Consider the following 27,994-nt stretch of genomic DNA (forward strand, 5'->3'; position numbering starts at 1 on the left):
TCTCTTCCGCTAAGCCCTCCCCGGGGCAGCTGAGGTGGAGGGTAGGGCCTTGGGAAGAAGGCGGTGGACTTGAAGCTTTTCTTCCATTGGCCCACTGTTTTGAGCCCGTTGTAAGTTTCCTGGGCGCCTTTCCCATTGGCCACCGCCCTCACGCGCGGCCCCGCCTCCCCGGCGATGCTCTGCACCCATTGGCTTCGGGATATTGGGCAGGGCGCCAGGCAGCTGGCGGTGACGTCATCCCCGCGGGAGAAAGCCTCCCGGCTAGCCGGGGTTTGGCTGCTTGCGCCGCGCCGAGCCGGCGGCTGCATGGCGGTCTGTGAGCGACTGGGCGGCAACGCCCTGCGGGAGCTGCTGGCCCGCACCCAGGGCGTGCTGTTCGATTGCGACGGGGTGCTGTGGAACGGAGAACGCGCCGTACCAGGCGCGCCGGAGCTGCTGGAGCGGCTGGGCCGCGGCGGCAAGGCGGCGCTCTTCGTGAGCAACAACAGCCGGCGCTCGGTGGAGGAGCTGGCGGCCCGCTTCGCGCGCCTCGGCTTCCGCGGCGTGGCGGCTGAGCAGCTTTTCAGTTCGGCTCTGTGCGCGGCCCGCCTGCTGCGCCAGCGACTGCCAAGGCCCTGCCCACCTGGCGCAGTCTTCGTGCTAGGTGGCGAAGGGCTACGTGGAGAGCTGCGGGCTGCGGGCCTGCGCCTGGCCGGAGACGAGCCGGGGCCCGTGCGTGCCGTGCTCGTGGGCTACGATGAGCACTTCACCTTTGCAAAGCTGAGCGAGGCTTGCGCCCACCTGCGCGACCCTGATTGCCTTCTGGTGGCTACCGACGTGGACCCGTGGCACCCGCTCAGCGACGGCCGCACCACCCCCGGTGAGGGCCGAGAGGGGCCAGGGGGCCGCAGGGCAAAGTCTGGGGGTTACCGACGACCTCTGGATCCAAGGGGCCAGGAGAGAGAAGGGAGGGCGAGATTGGTAGACATGGGGTAGGTGGTGTGCCAGGCTAGGGTCAGGGTATGGTCTGGGAAGAGGGAGATACCCCAGGATTCCGTGGAGTCTTGGAGGGTTGGTACCTTCCCAGCTGCAAGGTTCTTGGGAAAGGAAAGGAAAGATGGGTGGACCTGGGCTGGAGTGGGATCAAGAGGCCAGAGAATAGTGCCAGACCAAGGTCAGGGCTCAGCCTATGAGGGAAAATGGGGAGGGGCCCTGGGATTCTTGGAGTGGAACCTCCCAGGGGGCAACACGGGGGTAGGAGGGAATGAATCTTGGATGTGGAGAAATCAGACCCTGGTAGTAATTGTAGACACAGTGCCAGCCTAACATCTGGGCTTAACCTGGGAGAAAGAGACCCCAGGATTGGCAGTCAGTCATGATAGGATGGCACCTTTCCAGATGCAAGATACCCAGGGGGAAGGGAAATTGGATTTCAGGTGGGGAGAATCCTGGAGGCCTGTGGAGGTGGTCCAGTCAAAGGTCAGGGCTCAACCTGGAGAAGGAGGAGCCCCAGGATTTGCTGGGTCAGCCCTGTAGTATGGTAGATCCTCTGTAGAAAGGTGCCTAGAAGAGGGCAGGAGAGTCTGGACTTCTGGTTAGTGAAGGCAGGAAACCTAGCATAGTACCTTTGGGGAGGGCCAGGGGATGGAGGAAGCAATATATATTGGGGAAGGGGAGAATATTGACTGGAATAATGCATAAACCAGAGTAAGGACAGCCTTGGATGGAGTCTAGGACCTGGGAGGTTAGGGAGGAGAACTGCACTTATAGGCTGTTGGGCCCCAGAAAAACTCCTGGGGATATTCTGAAGATTGTAGGGAGGCTGCCATGGGATGGAAAAGGAAGAGAAAGGTATGGATGGCACCTCTGATCATGAGGCCAAAGTCCAGTTTCAGTATCAGGATGAAATCGAGGCCAACCTGGGTCAGGGAGGAATAGAGGGAAAGGAGCACCTCCTCTGTGATGAGGGCAATGCAGAGCCCATGAGGTTCTTTTTTTTTTTAACCTTCATTAAATATTGGTTCTGAGGTAGAAGAGTGGAAGGGCTAGGCACATGTGGATAAGTGACTTGCTCAGGGTCACCCAGCTAGGAAGTGTCTTAAGACCAAATGAACCTAAGACTTCCCATCTCTAGTTCTGGCTCTTTGTCCACTGAGCCACCTCGCTTCCCTGTCAGATTCTTATAAATCAGATGGCTTTCTGGGGAGGACGGAGCAGAGCTTGGCCCACCTCAGGCCAGCTATGGCCAAAGGCTTGTGGAGTGGAATAGGAAATACAGACTTCTTGGTGAGGAATGGGTGCCCGAGTTCCTGGGCCTAGGATGGTGCCAGGAGTAGCACCCCCTGGCCAAGGTTGCTTGGCCATCATCAGATGCAGTGGGGAAGCTAAGAGGACCTGGGACAGGCCGAGCTGAGGCTTTCCCCGAAGTCGGAGTGAAGGATTGGACATTTTTCGAAAGCTCTCATTTCTAGATAGCCTTAAGGTTTACAAAACACCTCCCGAGGAGAGCCCTGGGATTCTAGAGAATTTCCATGCATCCATGAGTTAAGCACATAATTGTTAAGCAGCTTCCCTCAGGAACCCAGGACCAGGCCTGCCGACTTTCATACCAGCGGACTGCCCAACACATCCTGCTTTGTAGGATTGATTCCGGCCAGCTTCCAGGAATAACTTTGATTTGTATTCCCCTGGGGTCACTAAGTTACTTTCACAGCCCCTGGCCTAGGACTGGCCTGTTGTGGACACTCCTATTTTTTACATGAACACATCGCTCTCAGCCTCTGTTTCCCCAGTTTTAATTGGGGAAATTGAGGCAGAATGGAGCTAGGGCCCAGGTTTCCCAGGGTTCTCAGCCTCTTCTGTGATCCTGCCATAGAAGAAAGAACGAGCTTTTAGAGTCTAGCATTATCCTGACGAAGGTTCCAGGAATGTTTTCAGAGAGAATATTGAGACGGAGCAGGGCTTTAGTGGCTTCCATTTTGAGGGACCCTCAAGAAGTTCCCAGGCCTGGAACAATTAGTATTTGCCATTGGAGGGAATGAGGAAGGAGCGAGCTTGCTCTCTGTCCGACTGCCCAGAGTAAACATGTCTGGGAGAGGAGTCCCCTCTACGACAGAGCAGGGTGCCAGCTTCTGCTTGGAAGCTCCCAAGGAGTCATGCTTGTCCCTGTGACAAGGAAATCACTTTAAAAGACTGATATATATTAATTTAAGGTTGCCAAGGAATTCAGCTATGTAATTCGTAAATGAAACTCAAGTCAGCAGTCAACCTTTTATGGAGTTTTTAATTACAAACAGGAGGAAGAAAGGTGAGAGAGAGAGACAGACAGACAAACAGAAAGAGAGAGAGAGAGGTAGCTGAGGCAAAGAAAAGAGATCAGTCCCTATCACTCATGTGACCAAAATGGAGAAACAGTCTCAGGGGCCTCCACCTCCAGCTTCCTTCAGAGCAAGCTTCTCAGAGCACAGCCTCTCAGAGCAAAACCTCTCCAACCTCTCTCAGTCCTCAGACCCCTCTATCTTTAAGGAAACCATCTCAGTTCCCTCCCCTCAGTTCTCACATCTACCAATCACTGTCCATGTCTTCCCTGTGCCAATGGTGGTTCTAGCTTAACCCAGGACCACCCACAGGTCTGTGGCTTTGCACATGTCTGTTGAAGGTCATATTCTCAAATAATTAAATCTTGATCCTTTGCTGCAGCCCTTCCTAAATCCTGTTAGGATTGAGTAGGGTGGAGATTGGAAGTTCCAAGACCTGGTTCTGTCATTCCAAGTATCTTTATTGTATCAATTCTAAAATCAATCATGACTCAAAGAACTTCCTGTTCTATGCTTAAGCATAGGTCAAAGCCCTTTCCATTGTTCAGCAAAAGGTTTCTGTCCTAAAGTAATCTTAAGTAGGGAGGAGAAAGACCCTCCCATGCCAAGGGGGTTCACATTCCAATAGACTATCAGTAGGAAAATTTTCAAGTATGAAATTTCCCAATGGTGAAATTTCCAACATTTATAAGTCTAAGAAATTTTAAGGTTTACATCCCCAGCTCTCCTCACTGTGCAGAGGGCCGTCCCCACTCTGGGGTGAACCTGATTACTTCTGAGATGTTCAGTTCTTGGCCAGTTTGGGAGGGCAGGCAGGATGGCAGAGGGCCCAGAGATGGTGAGTTGAAGGTGATGGGGATGGTTAGCCTGGAGGAGAAGCTTAGCGGGAGGGAGATGGCCATGGAGAAGAATTTGAAATGCTTCCCTTGCACTTCTGTCCTCTGGGGCCAACCAGAACCATTCGTGCTGGTGTAAAAGGTCTGCCTTCAGGTAGTACCTGAGCCAGCCCTTCTCACTGGTGGGCTGGAGCCCCCTGTAACCCTCTGAGCACGAAAGTGGTTCTGCATATCTGTCTGGGAGGGGCTGCAGGGAACCAGTCGGGAGGCCTCCACTTTCCTGGCCCAGCTGGGAGATCCCACCCACAAAGCTCCCTCAGATTCAACCCCCAGGCCATCCCAGTGTCCCTCCTTGAATGCGGGAAGGCGTCAGGGCCCCCTTCTCCCCACCTGTCTCAGGAGCAGGGATGCCGGCCTGTAGCTGAATGGGACAGGGCTCTGCAGCGAGGAGGGTGTCCTAGAGCTGAGGAGTCTTGAGGGAAGGAAAAAGCTGGTCCGACACCCAGCAACAGGAATGATGGGGGCGCAAAACCTGGGTGGAGAGGCAATGATCATCACATGAGGGGTTCTGGATCACTGTGGCTGCCTGATCATTCAGTGATCTGCGGGGCGCCTAGGTAGCTCAGTGGATAGAGAGCCAGGATAGAGATGGGAGGTCCTGGGTTCAAATCTGGATTCAGACACTTCCTAGCCAGGTGACCCTGGGCAAGTCACTTCGCCCCCACTGCCTGGCCCTGACTGCTCTTCTGCCCTGGAAGGAATAAATATTGATTCTAGGAATTAAAAAAAGGAAGTGACCTTTGTCCTGTTCCCAGAGGCCCAAGATAAGAACAAAAACTCCCAGCCCTCTGGAAGCTTACGTGTTGCCAGAGGAAACTCGGGGCGAAGTGATTTCTGGAGCAGCCGGGGACCAAAAGGCCCTCCTGTAGGATCAGTGCTAAGTGTTGAAGGAAACCGGACATTCTAAGTGACGGCAGGAGAGGAACCCTCAATGGATGGGCCAGATAAAAGCGGGGCGAAGGGTGGAATCCCCTTCATAGTCTAGGAAGCTCCTGACAGACATTTAGCTTTTCTTTGTAGCCTTTGTTAAGTCACCTTCATTTCAGGACCATTTTCTTCACTCTACGGTTTGTTTAGCCATTCCCCGATTAATGGACATACCCGACCCTTCTAGGACCTAATAGGACCCTTTGGGGGTTTTCTTGGTAGAGATACTGCAGTGGTTTGCCATTTCACAGAAGAGGAAATGGAGGCAAATAGGGCAAAGCTACTACGTATTTGAGCTCCTGTTCTGACTCCAGGGTGCCGGGCTGTCCACTGTGCCCTCTCGCTACCCAATTGGGAACCTAATTCGCTTCCAGTTCTTGGCTACCACAAAAAGTACTACTCTAAGTGCTTTGGTGCGTATGGACATTTTAGTCACTTTATTTCCAAAATTCCAAATTTCCCGAAGTAAACAACTCCACCAATTATGGACTAGTTTGTCCATCTTCCCATATCCCCTCAGATGTTAACCTATCATTTTTTATTAATAATTTTCAATTCTTTGAGAGTTATTTATTTCTATCCTTTGACGGCTTATCTACTGGAGAATGGCTTTTGGTATTTAAATATCCATTAGTTGACTATATATCTTGGGTATGAAACGGTTATCTGGAAGTTTTAATACAAAGATCTTTTCCCATTCTACTACTTCCTTCCTATTCTAGGTACATTAATTTTGTCTGTGCACTAGCTTTTCATTTTCATGTAATCAAAGTTATCTCCTATCTTTTGTAACTGTCTCATGATATTTCTCTTATTTTTTATGGTGTACTCTTTAATATTCATTTCCTATTTCCCCTCAATTTCCTCATATAAAACAAAGATGCCAAACAATTTACTTTTTCATAAGGTTATACTCCTTTAGAACATATTGTTGAATGTAGTGTGAGGGGTTGATCTAAGACTGCTTCCCAGTTTTTCCAGCAGTTTTCCAATTAGGGAGTTATTTAACTAAGTAATTCATGTTTTCCACTTTATCAACTCCTGCGTGAATTAGATTCCATTGTTGTAAGTCTTCCTTGTTTAATTTTTTCCATTTCTCCATCTCTTTACCTATACCAGTTGGTTTTGATGGCAGTTGCTTTATTAATATAATTGAAGATCCTGAAGTGCTAGTCGGCCTTCATTCTCTGAAGTACTTTTTTTTTTTACTCGATACTAAGTATTGGTTCCAAGACAGAAGAATGCTAAGGGCTAGGCAATGGGGGTCAAGTGACTTGTCCAGGGTCACACAGCTGGGAAGTGACTGAGGTCAGATTTGAACCCAGGACCTCCCCTCTCTAGGCCTGATTCTCCATCTACTGAACCACTTAGCTGCCCAATCCCTAATCACTTTGGCTGATTTATTACCTACCATGGGTTGTCCCCCCAACACGGAGTGCTTGTCCTCTTCACCTTGGCCTCCTGGATCCCTGAAGCTCCTTCAAAGCTCAGGTCAAGTACCACCTCTGGGAGGCCTTTTCTGATGCCACGAGGCCCTCCCCCACATTCCCTGGGCACACTTTGTAGCTTCTTACCTCTAAACACGTTGGTTTTCTCCAATGGAATATCCGTTTTTTGAGAGTAACCGCTGTATTTTTTGGCTCCCCTCTCCACCCTGGTGCCTCGTCCAATACCTGGACGTCTTTGTTGCTATTGAGTCATTTCAGTCCTGCCTGACTCTTTGGGACCCCATTTGGGGGTTTTCTTGGCAAAAGTACTGGAGTGGTTCTCCATTTCCTTCTGCAACTCCTTTTCCGGACGAGGACACTGAGGCCAAAAGTGCAGTGACTTGGCCAGGGTCCCACCGCTACTAAGTGTCTTGAGACTGGATGTGAACTCGGGCTTCCCTGATTCTAGGCCCAGCTCTCTATTTACTGTACCCCCAGCTGCTGCTTGGCCCACCACAAGGGCTTTTTTAGCATTCATAAAGCCCTTACCTCCTGTCTTTGAATCAGTGCTACGTACGGGTTCCAAGGTGGACGGGCAGAAAGGGGAGGGAAGCCTGGAGGGGCGTCCGGCGGGCTGGCCAGAGAGGGATGGTGAAAACCTCAACCTGGGGCTGGAGGCGAGCGTGACAAGGAGCTGAGGCCAAAGGCAAAGGAAGGCCAAAGAGGCATCCGAGGCAGGATGTCGCCCCAGTCCTTCCTGACTAGGGCTGACCCTTTCCCTCCAGACCACATGGCTTTGGTGGGCGACCAAAATTAAAGGCTGTTTAACAGAGAATGAAGATAAGCTGGACAGCTGATCCGACGTTTGGATCTGGGTAACACAGAGGATGGGACAGGCTCGAGCTGGAAGGGTCTCCGGAGGTCATCCGGTCCACCTCCTTCATTTTACAGAAGGAGAAACTGAGGCTCTGAGAATGTAACGACCCTCGGCCTCCGTAAGTGCCGCCCCTTGAGCCTCCAGCCACTTCTGCACCAACGGCCTTTAGCTGGAGTTGGTCCATCCCTCCCGGAGACCGGAAGCTCCTCTTCTGCTAAGCCTTTCGTTTTGGCATCAGTGTCCAGACACGGACCTCTCTGCTCCCCAGAGCCAAGGAAGGGGGGCGCCCGCCATCCGGCCTCCCCCGATCGGACCTCCGGAGCCCCTTCCCGCCGGGCGGGTGGAGGGTGAGCGGCCTCCGCCTGGAGCCTCCCTGGGAGTCTGCCCGGGGCTGGGGGACAGGCCCAGGATGGGAGAGGAGGGGATGCAGCCCCAGCCCTGCGGGGGAGGCCGGGCCAGGCCTTGCTGCCCTTCCTTGGGTCACGATGGCCGGAGGTCCCACGATTCGGGCAGGGCTTGGAGCTGGGGTTTCGGCGGGGGGATGCCAGCCTGAGAAAACGCCTCCCTCCTGTCCCTGGGCCGCTCTGGGCTCGAATCTGGGCCCGGCTAGCAGGGCTCCGCTCCAGCCTCACCGGCGCTGTCTCGCTAGAGGGGCCTGGCGCAGGGAGCCCCGGGGTCCGGGCGCTTCCTCCAGCGGCACCGGCCCTGCCAGCTCCCTCCGGTGCGGGGTCTGCGCCTCCCGGCCAGGGGCTTGACCTTGGGATCCCCTCGGCTGGAGGCCGTGTTGGACAGGCGCAGAGCTCGGCCCTTCGGGGACGGGCGGCTGAGGGGTTTCGGTCTTGGTTTGGCTGGGCCTCCCGCCACCAACACGGCAAGTCGGAGGTCCTCGCTGGAACCTTTCGCCTGGGCTCAGGCCCCCTCGCTGGCCGGTGACGCCCTCCCGGCCTCAGTTTCCTCGTCTGATAGGAAGGGGCGACGCTAGACGGGTTTCTTCCTAGTTCTGCAGCTGCACTCCTAGCGTTAAGGCCGGTGCCACAGAGATGAAGAGGGTGGAGGGGCCGGTCTGAAGTCAGGAAGACCCGAGTTCAAATGTGGCCTCAGACACCAGCTGCGGGACCCTGGACAAGTCACCAAACTGCCTCTGTTTGCTCATCTGGAAAATGGGCAGGCGAGGGAAGTGGCAAAATGACTGCCGTATCTTTGCCAAGAAAACCCCAAAATGGGGCCTTAGAGGGAGAGACGACGATGGCAAAACAATTGTGTTCACCTAGCCTGACTCACATGTAGGGCAGCTGTGGGCAGTGACAGAGACTCCTCCCCGGGGTGGCCCTGAGCCAATCACTGAACCCCGTTTGCCCGCTTCCTTATCCTTAAAATGAGCTGGAGAAGGAAATGGCCAACCACGCCAGTAACTACCAAGAAAGTCCTAAACAGGGCCAGGAGGGGTCAGACACGAGTGACAACCAAACCTCGAAGTCTGGAGCTTACAGAGCCCTTCTGTTTCCTCACAGACCTGGTGTCGGAGGGAGGGTTGGGGAAGCCTTCCTGGAGGAGGCGGCTTTAGGAACTGGGAGGGAGTCAGCGGGGAAAGTGGGGAGAAGAGCCCCGAAGGACAGGCAGGGAGTTTGGGCTTAGCCGGCTCCAGGGGCCCCTGACGGCGTCAGAAGAGGGTTGTGGGTGAGCTGACTCAGCTTCCTTCTCTCCCTCCACCCCACAGGCACGGGGAGCCTGACGGCGGCGGTGGAGACGGCGTCGGGACGCCAGGCCTTAGTGGTGGGCAAGCCCAGCACTTACATGTTCGAGTGCATCACGGAGCGCTTTGGCGTGGACCCGGCCCGCACGCTGATGGTGGGCGACCGCCTGGAGACGGACATCCTCTTTGGCCACCGCTGCGGCCTGACCACCGTGCTCACCCTCACCGGCGTGTCGAGGCTGGAGCAGGCCCAGGCCTACTTGGCTGCGGGGAAGCCCGAGCTGGTGCCCCACTACTACGTGGACAGTGTCGCAGACTTGATGGCGGGGCTCGAGGCCTGACCAGAGTCAGGAGAGAAGCGCGCCCATTTCGTTCCCACTTCTTGTCCCCTGCTCTTTCCCAGTGTGGTCACAAGGGCCCCTTCCGGTCCCGCATTGTGAGCCAGTGTGGACGCTTCCCTCCCCCGGGCCCAACAAACACTCGCGCGCACACGCGTCTCCACTTTGGGGATCAGCAGGCCAAGCCCTGCCTCCCAGCCCCACAAGGAACCCGGTGATCCCTTCCTCTCGGTCGGTGAGGTGTCCTCCCTCCATCACCCCCTGCTTCCCTGTGTCAGGTGCCACTTCCCTCATGGCAGCATCCTCTCCCCCTTCTCTCAGCCCTGACTTGGTTGATGCTGCCTTAACTTTTCTTCCTCCTCCCCACTTTCTTCTTGACCAGAGCTATGCCTCTGGGAGCAAGAGGCACCTCAGTTTCCTTCTCTGTAAACAATGAAGGTGTTGGACTGGATGACCTCTGAGGCTCCCTCCAGCTGGGATCCTGACTGAGGGATCCTGTGAACCCCAACCCTCGCTTGGAACACTCTGCGCCATGAATTCCCCAAAGCCCTCTTCCTGTCTGCTTCAGGGGCTTCCCTTCACCCATACACGTGCACTCTCCACTGGGTTTAGCTTGGGGTCCTGGATCTGAATGAGCCCATCGGCGTGATTCAGAAGAGCATCAACTAGTACGGGTCATGGAGTCTTGTCTCCTAAGGGACCAATCCAAAACCTGCAATCCACAGAAGTTCCAGGTTCTAGTGGGCCAAAGGGAGGGGATGCCCCGAGTGCCAATGGACACAAGCCGATGCTTTTTGAGGGCTGGGTGCATCCAGCCTAGATTTTAAGTGGAAGGAAGACCCTGCTCTCCAGGGGCTGCGATGGACATGGTAGGGCCCTCGGTCTCTTTCCCTGGTGCTGTGGTTGTGCTCTCCTTCCCAGCCCAGTATTTATTTGTTTACTAATTTATTAAGGTGTTAGGATGCTCCAGGAGGGGTCATCATGGCCTCTTTACATGTGCCCAACATGTAACATCTCCCCCACAGAAAATCAGTATGGAATAAAAAAGCCTGGAATCTCTGTGTACCTGGTCATGGGGGGAGATAGCCCTGGGGGTCTAGGCTTCCTCAGCGCTGTCTTGCCCAAGCCCAACTGGCAAGTGTCTGGGCTACAGCTGCCACTCCACCCCTGCCAAATGCTGGAAAATCAATCCATTACCTCTTGAGTCTCTAGGATGGGCCCCTGAGCTGTCATTGGGCATAACGAAGGATAATCCTTGCTCCCTCCCGAGATTCTGGGTGTAGGTTCTTAGTGTGGTGTGCAGGATAAGTGGCAGAGTAGAACAGAAACTATTAATAAACGTTGAAGTAGCTATGAGAGCTTCCTAGAGGAAGGAGTGGTGAGCAAGGATTGGAAGGGAGCTGGAGGGGTGGTAACCTGGCAAAAGACGTCTAGAGGGATGGCTCAGGGGCAGGAGATCTCAGGGCATGAGGCCAATTGTGCCCAGAGCACCCTAAGGCTTGGCCAAGTGCATGGTATCTGGTTTCTGCTATAGGGAAAACTGGAAGGAAGAGGGATCTCAGTGGGCTCAGATGGGGTACTTGGATGAAGGGGGGTGTCGATTTATAGGTAGATGAAATCATTCAAACCATCTAATCCAAGTTTCTCATTTTACAAATGAAGAAAGGCAGAATTGAGTAGTGGCACACAAGGGTGAAGTGGCCAAGGCAGGATTTGAACTTGAGCCCTTTTCCAAATCCAGCACTCTTATCAGCTCCGGCGAAGCAGGATGGGAAACCAAAGGTTCCTGCACTAGCCGTCCCAAGGGATGAGATGGTGGGAGCTGTTTATCTGGAACTTGGACCTGGGTTAAAAGAAACAGTAAAACCTCCTGATTCTGTATCATCCAAAGGTTGGCTTTGCTCTATTTGGCTCTGGGGGTCACAACAAAGAATGTGGATTAGAGGGCCATTGGATCTAACATAGACTTCTAGCTAGAAGGTGATGAGATGAAATAAGATGAAAATTGTGAGGCTGGCAGTAAATGTAATGATTTTATTTAGAAAGGAGCAGGGGAAATTTTAGCTTATTGTTCTGCAGCAGCCTTGTGGGCCTTCCAGTCAATGTCAACAAACAAGTCATGAGACTGAAAGTCCAGACTTGCCTCAGTTTATCAAACTTTCTACCCATTGACTTTCACACATCATGCCTTGTAAATCAACTGGCCCTTACTCTTGCCTGGGCCACCCCTTGTCTGGTGATCCCTTATCTCAATTGCTGGCTTTTCCAGCTGACTACAGGGGGCGCCAGAGTTTCCATTCTATCCTAGTGATCAGTGATTTCCTTCACACAGATCTGAGAGGTTATTTGAATCCATGGCATCATTTTATAGTTGAGAAATTGAGTGATTTGTCCAAGATGGCAGAGGGAGTAAGTTGGGGAGCCAGTATTTGCTATTGGGTTTTCTTTATTTTACAGTTGGGTCTTCTTGGCTCCCCCAGGGTGGAAATGCAGGTGCTACTCATGGACCTGTGCCATTCCCCACCTGGACATATCTGCCCCCCCCCCCCCCAGATACCCCGGTGACCTTAGGCCCCTAGCAGTGATGCTCACTGTACTGGTGTCATATTAGCCCAGACACTGAATTGGCTTAGCCTACTGGTGCTCAAGACTCCCAAGAATGGCTCAAGAGATCTGCCAGCCTTAATCTCTCCAGTAGCCCAAAGAGACACCACATCTGCCCCAGACCTTGGATTGGCACAAGATTTTTCTACTGTACTCTGAACTGTATTTGCCAAAAGGCAGATTTCAGCCAGATGTGAGGAGGAACTTCATAAAAACCAGAGGTTTCCAAATGGGAGGCAGGAGGTCTTGGGAAGTAAGTATTGTGCTCCCTGTTATAGGATCAATCCAAACAGAGATGGGTGGATTTCTCTGTAGAAGATGCTATAGTGGGGATGGCTGCTCAAAGACAGATTGGGTAAGATGGGCTGAGTTTCCTACCTACCTGAAGATCTTATAATCCTGGGACTACAAGACCAAGGCCTTTGGTGCTGCTTTTAGAGTTGGTTTGTTTTTTTGTCAAAAAAAAAATGTATCACTCTCTTGCTTGTCTATCCCCCAAAACGATGGGCTCAACAGCAGCTGAAGGCTCCCTGGGGAAATAGTGAGTGAGTGGATGAACCCAAATTGGCCCAAGGCTAGCTGGAAAAGGTCTTTGACCTTGAAATGAAGAGGTGTTGGTGCCCAAGGACAAAGCTGGAACTGTAACGGATGTGTTAAGGGGGAGAGGAGCATGGAGTTTAGGGCTGGCAGAGGCTGGGAGGGACTGGAATTTCATTTGGAAGAATGTGAGCTCAACCCACAAAGAGCAGCAGCCAAAATTCAGTTTGTGTGTGGGTGGAAGAATTCTGGAGCACACATAATCTCAGTCCATGATAGTCCTAGAGAGAAACAAAAACTCAGACTCTCAAAGATCATTTGACCCAACCACCTTCTACCCCCATCCCAGAAAGAATCCTCATTACAACACGAGAAGACAGTGAGAAAGATGAGAAATGGAGTGACCAAAAGAGAAGCAGAATGGGAGAGATTACAGGTTTATAGTTGTAAAATTCCAGTGGACTTAAGAAATTAACCCCTTTGTTTTACAAATGAGGAAACTGAGGTACAGGGAAATAAAGTGAATTCTCTAGGATACATCATCAGAATCAAGATTCTCTCCCAGGAGAGGCAGTGTGCAAGGTGGTTCAATAGATTGAGAGCATAGCTTAGGGATGGGAGGTCCTGACCTCAGATACTTCCTAGGTGTGTGACCCTGGACAAATCACTTAACCCCCATTGCCTAGCCCTTACTGCTCTTCTGCTTTGGAACCAATACACAGTATTGATTCTAAGATATAAGGTATGGATTAAAAAAAAAAAAGATTTTCACCCAGGTCTCCTGACTCCAGAGATAGTATTCTTTTCAATTGATTATATCGCCTTCCTTAGAACAAAGAAGTATGAGAAGACACAAGGAATGAGAGAAACAAGGGGTGGAAGAAATGAACCAGAAGGCAAGATGAAAGAGTGTAGAAACAAGCCTGAGAGGCAAGGAGATGAAAAACAATGAGTGAAGAATGAGATGGAGAAAGGAAGACATGGAAGATAAGGGAGGAGATGAGAGGGAGTAAAAAGGATTAATAATGGAGAAGGAAAGATGAAAGGAATGATGAGAGAATGAAGAGATGAATAATGGAGGAGAGAGCAGAGACAGGGAGAAAGGGAATCTTGGGATTGTAAATATTTAGCTCAGCCTTCTAGTCAATGAAGAAATGTCCTTCAGGTGACAAACAGGAATAGGGAGGGAGAAAGATAGAGGGAGTGGTTGTCTGGCCAAAGGTGAGGGAGAGGAAAGAGGGGAGAAAAGGCAAGAGAGAGACAGAAACAGAGAGGGAATGGAAGGAGGGGAGAGAGGAAAGGCAGAGGAAATTGAGAGAGAATGGAAGAGATGAATAATGGAGAAGGAAAGATGAGAGAATGGAAGGGATGAATAATAGAAGAGAGTGAAGAAGCAGGGAAAAGGAGAACCCCAGCATCATAAATATCTAGTTTAAACTCTTCCATCCAATGGAGAAATGCCTTCCAGATGAGAGACAGGAATAGGGAGAGATGAGAAATGAAGGAAGAAATGAAAATAAAGGTGAGGGAGAGGAAGGAAAGGGAGAGATGAGAGAGAATGGAAATAACAGTGGATATGGGAAAGTTTGAGCAATACATTCTAAAACAAGAACAAGACAGGGATGCAAGGGATTAGGAAAATTAGAGAAAGAGGAGAGATTGGAGTCAGAGAAAGATAAAGATTTGAGAAAGGTAGAGAGAGGTAGCTAGAACTCCAGGTAAACATGGGTCTGTGGACAGGAGACAATGGAGCCCAGGTCTGAATAAACTGAGTCCTAAAGGGAGCTAAGACCTTAGAGGGGCTCTTGGGGCCATTCTAGGTAAGCTGGGCAGACCTTTGACAGAACACTGAATGCTTTCTTCAGAGAGAGCATATGGTCGTTGTTGGAGGGGAAAAGATGACTAGGGCGAGGCAGAGAGCCTCAACTGAGGGGAACCATCAACCTGAGAAACGTGAGTGACCTCCCAGACCTCTTGGGGTTGCTGTGGCTCACCCCATGAGGAAGGAGAAAGCTTTTCCAGCTTCCTTCTCTGTAAAATGGAGATGATAACCCTATGAAGGGCAGATGTTTCAGATTCAAGGCTCTGGACTCCCAAAGCTGGGGATGGACCTATCTGGCCAGAGCACTGGAGGGGACCAAGGACAAGGCTGAGTAGCTACCTGGCCCAGAACTTGATCAGTCAACAATTTATTAGCATCTACGCTGTAGTGCTAGGTGTTGGGGATACAAAGAAAAAGAGAACACAGTCCCTGCTCTCAAGGAGCAAATATTTCATCATATGTTGTTTTTAAACTGATTGTGTAAGATCATCAGAAGCATATGCCTTCTGGGGTCAAGAGAAGAAATGTTCTACACCATTCATAATGACCATTAGTAACAAACATGGTTCTTTTCCCTATGGACTTGAAGAAGCTTTGCAAAGCATTTTCTGTGTATTTATTTCTTCTTTTGAATTTGTTTGGGGGAGTATTTTGACCCTCAGAGGCTTGTTCTCACCGTCTCTGGGAGCAGGACAGAAATTTTTCTCCCCAGAACAGAAGAAAGCTAAGATCCTGAATGCCTAGAATAATGATAAGAACCAACTCTTATTTCTACAGAGGGTTAAGGTTTGCAAGTGCTTCCTTCCAAACAACACTAGGTGGTAGTAGGGGGGGAGTGAGGGGGCTGCAAGTATTATTTTCTCCTTTTTATAAAGGAGAAAACTGAGATTCAGGGTAGGAATCTAACTTGACCATGAGCCACATAGCTGGCATGCCAAGATGTGATGGAGATGGCCCTACATGACCAATTTTATAATCCTTTGGTTTCTAGAGTCTGAACCAGACATCAATCCCATGATCCTATATATGGTGGAATCTCCTGGCCTCTTATTGGCTGGTAGACCCAAACAAAGGACTTCTGGGGCAGAGTTACTGGTCAGGGTAGATACTGCTATGAACTGGTTCCCGGTAGGAGGGAGAGAAGCCTTCCTAGGTCTCAGTTTCCCTTTATAAAAATATGGGTGTTTAGCTTATGATGTTAGAGTGGAAAGTTGGCTTTTTATAAGGAGGTGTGTGTGTGTGTGTGTGTGTGTGTGTGTGTGTGTATGTGTGTGTGTGTGCATGTTCAAGGCTGCCAATTCATCCCTAGCCCCCAAGTTGATGTAGATGATGCTAGGCTGCCTGGCTGTGCCACATCTGGCCTCACCCTCCCTTCCCTACAATTAAGGTTTCCTGAACTCCCGGGGGAAGGAAAAATGAAAGCTCCTACCCCCACCCCATCCTCCCCATAGCAGTGTGGTCTTTGGAGGAAAATGGAGACTACACCCACAGCCAGAGGGGGCTGCAGCTGCAGACCAGCCCTTCTCCCTCCCTTTTTTAATCTTCTTCCAGCATCCTGGGGGTGTGGGGGTGGGAGAAGGGGGCCCTAAAAGGGAGCACAACTCTGCTAAGGCTGTGGGAGAGATGAAGGGTCTGGAATCAGGATATGAGTCACTTAGATTTGGTGGGGGGCCTGAGAGGAGGGAAGCTGTCTCTATTCTACCCTGTCCACTGTTGGGAGCTCCAAACTCTCTAAGGTTTATGGTGTGCTTCTCTTGCCCTTGGGGTACATGGTGGGGGGAGAAGGAGGAGGAACAGCAGGCTTAGCTACAAGAGATCTGCCTGCAAATGCAGAGGGTGGGCAATGTCCCACAGGAGAGGATTTAACCTAATCGTGCTCAGCTCCAGAGGTAGAGCTAGGAGGAATTCAGGGAAAGGTGCAGAGGGACCTTTGCATTCCGAAAAGGGTCTAGAATAGTGGAATGAGTTCATACCATCGTGAGTTTCCCATGGTTGGAGGTCTTCAAGGGGAAGTCTAGATGACTACTTTGGGGGAATGTTTCAGGGGAGTCTTTTATTTAAATAGGTCCATATGGTCCCTTCCAATTGGAAATTTGAGGATCCTGTTAAGGGACAGGAATAGGGGCCTAATTTGTGATGATGTCTGTACAGGAACTCCCAGGTGAGAAACTACCTCCCCCTGTGCAAGTTAGCACCTTCTCTGCAATGTGTAGTCTTAGAGCTGACATTCTTAGACTGCTTTGTATCACTGACCCCCTCCCTGTTCAATCTGGTGAAGCCTTTCTAAGAAAAATGTTCCATTTTTAAAATAATTGGAGGAAATGCTATATTTCAGGTGGATCTCAGTGAAAACAAAGATGTAATGTGTTTTTTTTTCCTGTCCAATTTATAAATTCCTTGTAATCTATCCATGGATCCCTTGGAAATCATTGAACCCTAAGATAAAGAGTTACCTCAATCACTGAGCGGTTAGATGACTTGAGAGGTAGAATTTGAACCCAGGCCTTCTTGATGTAGAGGGAGTAGATCTTAATTTACTATAATGGAGTACTTTTAATTTTATTATGATCCCCATTTACAGATGAGAAAACTGAGGATCAGAGAATTTAAGTGGCTTGCTTTTGTAGATTTTGGATCTTAGATCCTTCTCACTAGAGGAACAAGAAGCAAGGGTGAAAGTGTAGGAAAGATGAGGAAAATAAGGTCCCTTCTCTTCCCTTAGGAGTCTCATGCTGCCTTCCCCCCCTTAGTGATCCCCCTTTGGCATAGTGTAATCACAGGGGCCTCTAACCTCTGCTTTCCTTAGGTCTCATTGTTAGGGGAAGAGTCTGTGAGTGTCTAGGGGGAGGGGCTGGGGCCCCTAGCCTGGGTCCCATTCTCTGGCTACAGCCATGGGCCCCATTGAGGTCCCTGCCCCACCCTTCCTTGAATTGGCATGGTGGGGCTTTCTGAGGAACCTCAGCCAGCCTCGTGATGCAGACTGAGAAGAGAGGACTCTGATAGCCTGCCAGAAAACCACAGGCTCAGCCTTGGGCACCTTGCCAGTCTTTCTCTGGTTCTAATTAAAGGCAGAGGTTGCTGACTGAAGTCATTTGTTGTGGGGGAGGGAGGGCAATCCCCAGATAGGGTGGGGCTCAGAGGACCCATAGAGGCTTTCAGTAAGGCTGGAGACAACCATAGGTCCCTGGGAAGATGCTCCTGGACCCTGGAGAGACTCTCTGCTCCCTCATCCCAAATGGAGACCAAGCTGATCCTATTCCTTCCTCCCACTCACTGCATTCTTCAATGAACCACCACAAACTCAGGAACCATGACCTTGGCTAAAGTTACTCTCACCCCCAAACATGTAAAACATGTAAAATGTTTTAAACATGGATGTCTAACCATGGGATATGGTGCAAAGAGCCATGAGCTTGTGGTCTAAGAACCTGAGACAAATCTTGATTGGCCTTCTCACTATCTATCTGACCACAGAGCCTCAGTTTCCCCATTTGCTAAGAAATCAGATAATTTCTTAGATTCCTCCCAGCATCCTCTGATTAGGATTTCCCCCTCCTGAGGGACTCTTTGGAGGCCAGGGACTGACTCTCACCCAGACCACAGACGTGCCTTCCCTCCTGCTGCCCCCCAGCCCCTTCCCGCCAATATGAGATTCCAGTTCATACTTAAACTATTTTTCCAATGGCCCCACCAATCTCTCCACCACAGCCCCTCCTACCCCATTCCCCAAAAGACAATTTTTTTGAAAGAGGGAAAAGGCTAGAACAAGGATGGAGCTTAATGCGGAGCGGGTGTGGCCAAAGGGGGCATCTCCATCTTGATTGGCTGCCCCTCTAAGAAAGAAAGCAAAATCCCGCCCCCGAGGTACTCCCCCTCCCCTTTTGTGACTCGGGATTGGTGAAAAGTACAAGAAGGAGTGCCCGAGGGGTGACTCAGCCTAAGCCCTGAGCTGGACCATCTATTTAAAGGGGGGACAACGCCCTAAGTTACCAGCTCGGAGTTGGACGCTCTCCTTCGGGATCCCGTTGCAGCCGCATTGCTCATCCTTCGTCATGGCCAGCGTGAGTATGCCAGGGGCTGCTGGTCCAGGGCTCAGGCTGAGGGTCCGGGGATGAAGAATTCTCATGGGGTAGCTTCCAAAGAAGCGCGACACTTGAGAGAGGTGTGTCCGCGAGGGGATGGCGATGCTGACCCCTACGGAAGCTGTGTGGGCTCGGGCTCCTTACTCTTCCCCTTCTCTGCGCCCCGAGCCCTTACAAGGACTGCCACTCCCATCCCCTCCCCCTCGCAGCTGTCGGCTATCCCGGGCTGCTGGTCCCAAGGGCTTTGACAACCTGCCAAATTCAGAGAGATCCTGGGGAGAGGGGAGCCAGAGCGAAATGCGCGTTGCCATGGGCTGGAGTTCGGATGTTCCCTAGCTGTGAGGGGCCACATCTGCATCTGGGGGAGTGGGAAGTTGTGGCAGAAAGAATAGCTTTCCGTTAGATGAGAGGGAAGGGGAAGAGGGGCAATGAGCAGAGATGAATCTTCCTCTGCCAGAGGATTAGACTTTCTGGAATGAACGACCGTCTTCTAGAGTTCACTCCAACCCAGCCTGATGCTACACAGAGTCCAGGCTGAGCAGGCTCCATTGGAAAAGGAGGAAGCTGTAGAAGGCAGATGGCATGGGGCACTGGGGCAATTAATTCCTTAGATCCTTCCAAATTCTAGCCCCCTCCTTCTGAAAAAGAAGACAACATAAATCTTCCAAATACAATTCTGGCCTCTTCTCTAGGAAACCAGCTCATAAGATCACCCCCCGCCCCTTGTTACACCAGCCCTTACTTCTTTACTGATTTAGATTTAGGGAGGAAGGTCCAAACATCTGGGCTAGTCTGGCTCCCTTCCCGTTCCCCAAAGGGCAGGAGAAGGAGAGGCTAAGTTTACGTACCTTGGAATTTCTGCCAAAGGCCCCCTTGATTCCTCATTCCTCCTGAGAGCCCCTCCTTTGCCAACACCCTTCTCCTGGGCATGGTTGGCTCCTGCCCTAGATTGGGACTAAGATTGGCTCTGGAGAATGGGGGAGTTTTTTCCCCTGAAAACTTTCCTGTGGAGGATTTCTTTCATTGCTTAATTAGGTGACAGCAGGTCTGGGAGGATGAAGAAGAGGGCAAGAAAATGGATGAAGGAATGGGGTAGAATCACAGTCCTCCCTTCCCACTCTATCCTTGCCCAAGTGCCAGAATCCATATGATACCAGCCTGAGAGGGGATAACCAATGGGACAGAGAGAGCATGGGTCTAGGACCCAGAAAAACTTGGGTTCCAGTTCTGATACTGTTCCTCATCTCTGTGACCTGGGACTAGTCATTTCTGGCTTCTTTGAGCCTCAGTTTCCTGATCTGTCAAATGAGGAGTGGGCTAGATCAATTAGCTAGACTAATTTCTCATTTAACAGATAGGGGAAACTGAGTCCCAAAGACATGAAAGGGACAAGATCAGAGAGCTGGGACTGACTCCCATTTCAGCAATAACTAGCCTAAGAGGGGGAACTCTGCTTTTCTTGAACTTTTCAGGAAGGTGACTCGTCCCTAAAATGAAGCTCTGGGTCCCCTTAGCTCCCAGCCAACCCTAAACTTGCTCTGCTTGGTCTCTTCAGGAAATACTTGCCTCTAACTTGAACCTCAAGCCTGGAGTCTGTGTGAGAATAGTGGGAGATGTTCTGCCTGATGCCAAGAGGTAAGTGGGAGATGGAGGGATGGGACTGAGGATGCAGTTTTTGAGATCTGTCAGCCACCTCTGCAGGAGCTGGGCAGGCAGAGGGTGTGGCTTGGCACGTCTAGATGTAGACTAGGGGCTGCAACTGAGATCTAGTGCCAAGGCCCAAGGACATGTGTCCTCTGACATCACCCAGCCCACTCATATGGAACAGAGAGTAATCTAGAAGGCAGCATCTTCTATATTGAATCACTTTGTGCCACATCCTTGTCAGGTCCTGGGCTTTCTCTCCCTTCAGCCCTTTCCTTCACCCATTGAGAAAACAAGGCTTATCACATTGTGAACTAGGAAGCTGCTCTCAAGGGTATTTTGAGTTGTGTTGCCCAGGACTCAAGAGGCTACCAATTCTGCCTGTCAAAAACCCTTAGATTTCCTTCTTTTTGTTGTGATCAGCAGCAGCCGGCTGCATGGGCTTTGGGGAAGTAGATTCTAATATGGAGGAAGGGGCAATGTTGCCCAGACCAGCCCATTCATCCCATGGACTGGGAGGGACCTTGCAATAAGATCATATCCTTGCCCTACTGAAGTTGACAGTCACTGGGGCACTGAGAGAGATACCTACAAAGCAAGGAGCTAATAATAAATTTTAGGGTTTTGGTTGTTGACTTGTTTCAATTGCATCCAAGTTTTCATGTCCACTTTTGGGACTTTCCTGGCAAAGAAACTAGAGGAATTTACAATTTCCTTCTCCAGCTCATTTTTCAGATCAGGACACGTAGGCAGACAGAATTAAGTGACTTGTCCAGGGTCACACAGCTAGCAAGTGTTCTGTGGCCAGATTTTAATTCAGGAAGAAAAGTCTTTCTGACTCCAAGCCAGGTGCTCGATCCATCCATTGAGCAGTCTAGCTGCTCTATAGAATAATAATAATAATAATAGTTAATATTTTAATTTAGTAGGATTTTTTTCAAGGTTTACAAAGTCTTCTCCTCCTAGCCCTGTGAGAGAGAATATACTCCAGAGTATCTGAGCTTGGAGTGACCACAAAAGTCACCTAATAACACTTTTTTCTTTGGGGAGAAATAAGGACAAAGTGTTAAGGAGAGGAGAGGATAAGTCAGTAGAATAGCTGATTTCTCCTCTAAATCACACATTCTCCCTGGCTCCTTGTACACTGTCCCAGCAAATAACCTCAGCAGTCATCAGATGATGGCTGCCAAGAGAGCAATTTGCAGAGAGCTGTAAGAGTTCAGAGGAGGGAAAGGTCAGTGGGAGCTGAGCAATCAGGGGAGACTCCCTGGAAGTAGAGAAACTCAAAGCTCAAAAGAGAGAGCTCTTCTATCCAGAGAAGTCTTCTTTTCCAACCCATGTGCAATGCAATTCAACAAGCACTGCATACCTGCTGGATGGCGTCCTGCTTTTGAGGAGGGACTTCTGAGGCCAGCAACCAGGGATGTGCTGGTAAATGTTTAACAACCAGCTCTGGAGGGAACTCTCTACATGATACTTTTAGTTTTAATGAACATGGCTTCCATTTCTCCATCACTTTCTTAAGTCTAAACAATAAATGACACCCTTTTAATTAAATTACAAGGGCTTTGTAGCCCTTGCTGATTTCTGAGGTGGAAAATCTCCCCCTAGATTTCACCATGGGTGAGACCAGAATCCAGGTCACTCCTGTTTACATTTGACCCTCGATTAGAAGGATCAGACTTGCTTTGCCTTTGTCCCACGTAGCAGAACCAGGACTGAGCCTAAGGCAACACTGCCCAACTGGAGCTGTCCAATAGCTGGAATGGACAGTTTGGATAGGTAGTGAGCTCTCTGTCTTTGGATGTAGTAAGCTATGTGTGATGGTGGCTTGTTGGGAAGAATGGCTGAGGGAGTGGTACTGAAGAAGAGAAACCCTGGTGCTTCAGGTCAGCACATTAGGTGCGAATCCCTTTGGCAGTTTAGGAGCTCAGAGATTCTCCAAGTAGGAGGTTTCCAAGGCTCTGGGCCACGTCTGTGATGGAGATGTGTTCTCGCTCCCCAGCTTTAGACTGAACCTGGGCAAAGACCACGAAAACCTCGCCTTGCATTTCAACCCACGTTTTGACTGCTTTGATGATACCAACGTCATCGTCTGCAACTCCAGGCAGGAAGGCTCATGGGGCGCAGAACAAAGGGAGACCAGTTTCCCTTTTTTGCCAGGGAGCCAAGTAGAGGTAAGAACCCCCAATCAGAGTGTAAAATATTAGAGCAGGGAAGGACCCAAGAGGTGATCTCATCTATCCCTTGAGCTTGATGGGGTCCTGGAATTAAACTCTGCTGGGGGAGGGCAGTAAGGTGGCTCAGTGGATTGAGATCCAGGCCTGGGGACAGGAAGTCCTGAGTTCCAATGTGGCTTCAGACACTTCTGTGTGTGTGTGTGTGTGTGTGTGTGTGTGTGTGTGTGTGACCCTGGGCAAGTCACTTAGCCTCATTGCCTAGCCCTTACCACTCCTCTGCCTTGGAGCCAATACACAATCAGTATTGATTCTAAGACAGAAGATAAGGGTTAAAAAACTCAGATGAGGATAAGATGGCAAGCTAGAGGACAAAGGGGTCACTGGGTTTCATAGATCTACAGCAAGAAGCCCAACATCCCTTGAGCAGGGGAAACCAGGGAGTAAGGGTGGATATGGTGAAGGACCTTAGCTGAAATAAGATCAGAGACAACTCTGGGCTATCCCCTCTCAGATGACAGGATCCTAGAGTTAGAGCTGTAAGGAACTGAACGGGTTCTCTAGTCTGACCCCTCATTTTATGGAAGAGAAAATCGAGGCTCAAAATGAGAAATGATTCACCCAAAGTTACCCCATATCTTAGAATAAGTGTCAAGGTGGAATTGGAATCCAGGTATTTGCCTCCAAGGCCAAATCTCTCTGTTCAGTAACTTCTACCCTCTGTTGATCAGGTTTGCTTCGCCTTTGAAGGGAGTCATTTTACAGTGAGGCTGCCTGATGGCTCCGAGTTCAAGTTCCCAAATCGCCTTAACTTAGACACTATCAACTTCCTGGAAGCCAATGGTGACTTTAAGCTAAGATCAGTGAATTTTGATTGAGCCCTCCAATCAAGCCAACTTCACACCATTCTTGATCTTTGGGCCTCTCCTATTACTAATAAAAGTAATGATGATGATAACAATTGACATTTTTTGTGTTATTCTAATCCAGGTGCTAGAGGGCTGGGTTTGGAGTTGGGAAGGATGGCTGTGTGATCCTGGACAAGTCCCTTCATGTCTAAAGACCTCTGGTGATGTTCCAAGACAGGGGTTCTCTACCTGGGACCCATAGATGGATGTCAGCTGGGAAAAATGCATCTTTATTGTCACTAACTTCTGGATTTCCTAATATTTTGGGTGTTCTTTTTTAAGCATCAGAAACTATGATTCTAATATTACTTTCTCAAGTGGGTGGGGAAATAAGGAGAGAGAGAATTTGGAACTCAAAAACAATTTTTGTAAATGTGAACAATAAATAAAACACTCACAAAGTGAAAGCAAGCAATAAGATAATATTCTGGGGAGGAGTCCCTGGGCTTCGCCAGACAGTCAGGAACCCATGCCAGAACACAAAAATGGGTGACCAGGACTTAGAAGTCATAGATAAGGTGTGATTAGTGCTGGTGAAGGGATTTCCCATAGCAGGGATTGCAGAAGAACCTGTAGATATTATTGAATAGAGGGGACCAGAACTCAGACTATGGTCAAACTTACTTGCTATAAAGATATTGAATACACACCTGGTGAAGAATTGTCTTTATTGTCAGGTATCAATGTATTAAAGACCATCCTAATGAAGCTCAGAGAGATCTGGAGACCAGTCAGCAGGATAGTGGAGAGCCATTCCCTGGCTCTGGAGTCAGAGGTTTTGGGTTTAAATTTGACCTCTGATACTCACTGCCTGTCTGACCTTGGATAAATCACTGGACCTCAGTTTCCTCCTCTCAAATGGGGAAGTTGTGCTCCTTGCCCTCTTGGGTCCCTTCTCTGCTCCTACTATGTCTCTTCTCCTCCTTCCAAGTCTAATCCATTCCTTTAAGGTCTCATACATTCCTGTGTCTCCCAGCTCTTTGCAAGGTGCCCTTTACTCAAATGGGTTCTTTGAAGGCATTGGATACCAGATTTAATGCTCAAAGGCACTTTAGAGGTCAGAGTCTAAACCTTTTTATTTTGTCCACTGAGGAAGGTGAGCCCCAGAGGAGTGAAATGATTCACTCAAGTAGTAGTGCGTGGATAAGATGGGATTTGAACCTAGATCTTCCTGACTCCAAATCCAACTCCTTATGCCAATGAGTCAGAAAAGCTGGTTTTGAATCCTAGCTTCCAAACATAGGAGATGGGGAACCACAAGCCATTCATTCAACATTTCTAAGGTTCAATTTCCTGTTGTTATTGTTTGGTTGATTCAGTCATATCTGACTCTTCTAGACTGTGATTTAGGATTTTCTTGGCAAAAATACTGGGTTTTTTTTGCCATTTATTTATCTAGTTCATTTTACAGATGAGGAATTCAGGCAAATAGGACTAAGTGACTTCTCCAAGGTCATCCAGTTAGTAAGTGTCTGTAGCAAGATTTGAACTCATAAGGGTGAATCTCCCCAATTCTAAGCCCCAAGCACTATCTGCTGTGACACCTAGCTGTGCTGATATTTCCTAGCCACCTGCAAAATTAAAGACTATTTATGAGAAAAGTGATGCATAGACACTGGAAAAATGGGATATCTTACTATTTGGAATCAGAAGAATTCGGGTTCAAATGCTAACCATGCTATTTACTGCTCTGAGAAGCCATTACTTAAACATCATAAATGATGGAGGTCTCACTTCTTTTTTTTATTTTAATTTTTAATTTCAAACATTGTTCCTTGGTTACAAAAATCATTTTCTTTTCCTCTTCCCCATCCCCCACCCCTCCCATAGCTGACATGGAATTTGACTGGGTATTGCATGTGTTCTTGATCAAAACCCCTTTCCTTGTTGTTAAGGTCTCACTTCTTCCTGAGACAAGCAGTTCCACTGCCAGACGGTTCTAATTTTGAGGACATTCTTCCTTACAAAAGGAAGAATCTGCCTCCCTCTAACTTTCACACATTGGTTCTCCCTGGGAGCACAAGAAGAATAAGCCTATTCCCTTTCCCACGTGACAACCCCTAAAACACATGTGTAGCCCAGGTTCTGGGCTCATGTTCTCAACTCCCATCCTGACCAGCAGGCTGAACCCACCAGGGATGACTCCTGCTTCTCCCCTCAGTGTTCTCAAGCTAACCCTGAGAGGTTGAAGGTTTGAGCCCCCATCAGGGGTGCTGCCCACGGTAATTGACTGGTTTTTCCCTTTTTCAGCTGGACTGAGTCAAGCAGGGCCAGATTCAGCTACTGCTGCTAGCAGTGCTGGTCACTGAAGGGACCTAAGATGACTCTTCTCTCCTTTCCAAGCTTATGAGATTATACCAAAGTCCTTTCTGGACCCCAAATGTATTTGCCTTCAATCTGAAAAGAGGAAAGATAAAAAAAAAGGCTCCTGTGCTTGAGTGGGGAGATGAGGCAGCTGTGGCCACTGCTACTGACCTTCCACTCAGGATGCTCCCAGCATTCCTTGCTAGCAGGCAGGGGAGAGGGGAGAGATCAGCTGTCACACCTTTTCTATGTCTATGGGTGATTCAGCACCCAGTGAGAAGGTGTCTGATCCCCAGAGTCAGCCCACAGGAAACTGTCAGAGGCTACCTGAGGAAAGTGCTAGGAAAGAAGACAGGGCCGGCTGCAATGGGAATGCCCAGAGAGAGGCTTGCCAAACCTTAACCCTTTGCTATAGGGGTGGTTGGATGGTGATAAGGGGTGATCCTCCTGTCACTAGCTACAGGCCCACCCATCACAGCTAATCTAACCTCAGCAGAATTGGGATGGAGGTAAGGTGGAATGAGTATGCAAACATCTGTTAATCTCTCACTCTAAAGCAGGGCCTGGCTCAGACAGAAAAGGAGGTGTAACCTCCAGCCCTGAGAGAGGGAAGAGCCTCCAGGTGCCTGGGGAGCAAAAGCTTAAAGCAAGATTCCAGGCCAGCCTATGCTAGGAATCCACTGGGTGCCTTAGGGCAGGCCTTGTTGCCTCTCTGAGCTTCCTTTCTTCTGTCAGAGGATGGCCATAGTCCTGAAATTCATTCAGTATGGATTTCATCTCTCTACTTGAGCAGAGCCCAGCACTGGGACAGAGAGGGGTGGAGGTAGGGGGGACTTCAAGAAGTGGTTTTAATTTGGAGAATTCCAGAAGAAGAAAAGCCCTCCTATTGAGCCAGGACAGCTGCTTCTCTGCCTAGAGTGCACCGAAGAAGAGTCACTCACTCAGGGGTCATTTGGCCAACACAGACTTGAGCCTGGGTACCACTGGAACTCCATCCACCACAACACACTGCCTCTACCTGGGAGGAAAACATTGGGACGCTTTGGCTTTCACTCATGGAAATCAAGGTGCAGGGTAAGAGTAGGGCAGACCCAGAACTGGAATACACTGATCCCTCACTTAATGTGGGAGTTACATTCAGAGACCCCTGCAATAGGTGAAAACCTGCAAAGTAGTTGGAGAGCAAGCAGAACAAAGCTACCGTCACTGAGCCAACCAGCACCCAGGATTCAGAACACAGAGTTGTGGTAGGTCACCTTTCATTCCATCAGCCAATAGTGTGCTGTGTACAATCCTCACATTGGCAAACTTGCGCAAGTGGTAGTGGTGTACTCCATTTCCTTTGTGCATAGTACGGTATGAATCCACAAAGTCCTGTGATATAGAGAAAACTCCATGATACAGAATTAGATATATAGTTTTTTAAACCTCGTCATACAGTGGAGCCAAGACAAGTGAACCACAACAGGGAGGGATGACTGTATTCAGTGTTGTGGGAACCCCCCCCCCCATTTATTTCCTTCTTAACAACAGAGAAGGGCAAGTTAAGGGATTTGGCAGATAGACTGCTAAGCTTAGAGTCAAGGAGACTCCTCTTCCTCTGTTCATATGCACCTCAGACACTTATAATTCATTAAAGTCAAGATTCTCACTCAAATGTCCTGATTGCAGAGGTACCATTCTCTCCACTGTACTGTTGTGCCTTCCTGGGAGAGGAGGAGGAGGAGAAAAAGGAGACAAGAAGTGACAGGTGAGAAAAAAGGAATAGAAGAGATGACTCAGAAGGAGAGAAGAGAGATTCTGGGAGAGGCAAGGAGATGAGAAACAGAGAGCATGTGCGAGATGAGATGGGGGTTCAGGAAGGCTGAAGAGACCCACAGACCCTGGGGAGATTCCTGTGGCCATTGTAGAGACTCATTAATCCCTCATTCCAAATGGAGGCCTAGTTCATTCCATTCCCTCCTTCTACCCATTTCAATAACCACCACAAACTCAGTAACCATGACATTAGCTAGGTTATTCTCATTCCTCATCTCTGTTTCCCTCTTTGTAAAACATGGATTTCTATCCATGTGATATGGTGTAAAGAGCCTGGACTTGGTGCCATAGAACTTAGACAGAAACCCTGGTTCAGCTCCTCACTGCTCAGGTGACCTCAAGCCTAGACATTTCCCATTTGTTAAGAATCAAGATGGTTTCATAGTTACCTCCAAGCTATGAACATTGTTGGATTAGGATTTTCAAGTTTAGATAGACGTTTTGGAGGTTGTGGGACTAAATCTCATTAAGACCAGAGTATGATTCAGCCTGAAACTTCCCCCTACTCTGCAATTATCAGATTCCAAATCATTCTAAAAGTATTTTTCCATTGGTTTCTCCAATCTCTCTATTACCTCTCCCAACCCCTTTTCCAAAGGACTGTTTTGTTTTTTTGTTTTTTTTTTTCCTGTTTGGATGGGACT

General features: G+C 49.4%; 2 protein-coding genes and 1 long non-coding RNA gene across 3 annotated transcripts; 2 read left to right on the forward strand and 1 right to left on the reverse strand.

Annotated features, from left to right (window-relative positions):
• The first annotated feature begins 8 nt into the window (after positions 1-8).
• Positions 9-10,513, forward strand: PDXP (pyridoxal phosphatase). Its single transcript, XM_007503459.3, has 2 exons — positions 9-859; positions 9,141-10,513. The coding sequence occupies exons 1-2, from the start codon at positions 175-177 to the stop codon at positions 9,455-9,457; spliced, it is 1,002 nt and encodes a 333-aa protein (XP_007503521.2). The 5' UTR covers positions 9-174; the 3' UTR covers positions 9,458-10,513.
• A 573-nt stretch (positions 10,514-11,086) lies between these two features.
• LOC130454536 (uncharacterized) lies at positions 11,087-17,959 on the reverse strand. The gene is made up of 2 exons (XR_008912148.1): positions 15,094-17,959; positions 11,087-11,297 (listed from the first exon to the last, which is right to left on the reverse strand). It is a non-coding gene; the product is annotated as an uncharacterized LOC130454536 (long non-coding RNA).
• Positions 17,960-18,105: 146 nt separating this feature from the next.
• On the forward strand, positions 18,106-23,281 carry LOC100025748 (galectin-1). Its single transcript, XM_007503458.3, has 4 exons — positions 18,106-18,478; positions 20,055-20,134; positions 22,149-22,320; positions 23,052-23,281. Exons 1-4 carry the CDS (start codon positions 18,470-18,472, stop codon positions 23,196-23,198), a joined length of 408 nt encoding a protein of 135 aa, XP_007503520.1. The 5' UTR covers positions 18,106-18,469; the 3' UTR covers positions 23,199-23,281.
• The last annotated feature ends 4,713 nt before the right edge of the window (positions 23,282-27,994 follow it).

This window comes from Monodelphis domestica, chromosome 5 (genome assembly GCF_027887165.1).
Source record: "Monodelphis domestica isolate mMonDom1 chromosome 5, mMonDom1.pri, whole genome shotgun sequence".
NCBI lineage: Eukaryota > Metazoa > Chordata > Mammalia > Didelphimorphia > Didelphidae > Monodelphis > Monodelphis domestica.

Bases quoted from the DNA above. Each gene is read 5' to 3' on its own strand.
- PDXP (XM_007503459.3), top strand. From the start codon at position 175: ATGCTCTGCACCCATTGGCTTCGGGATATTGGGCAGGGCGCCAGGCAG. The intron at 860-9,140 runs GTGAGGGCCGAG...TCCACCCCACAG, and splicing joins CGACGGCCGCACCACCCCCG to GCACGGGGAGCCTGACGGCG.
- LOC100025748 (XM_007503458.3), top strand. The intron at 20,135-22,148 runs GTAAGTGGGAGA...CTCGCTCCCCAG, and splicing joins GTTCTGCCTGATGCCAAGAG to CTTTAGACTGAACCTGGGCA. The intron at 22,321-23,051 runs GTAAGAACCCCC...TCTGTTGATCAG, and splicing joins TGCCAGGGAGCCAAGTAGAG to GTTTGCTTCGCCTTTGAAGG.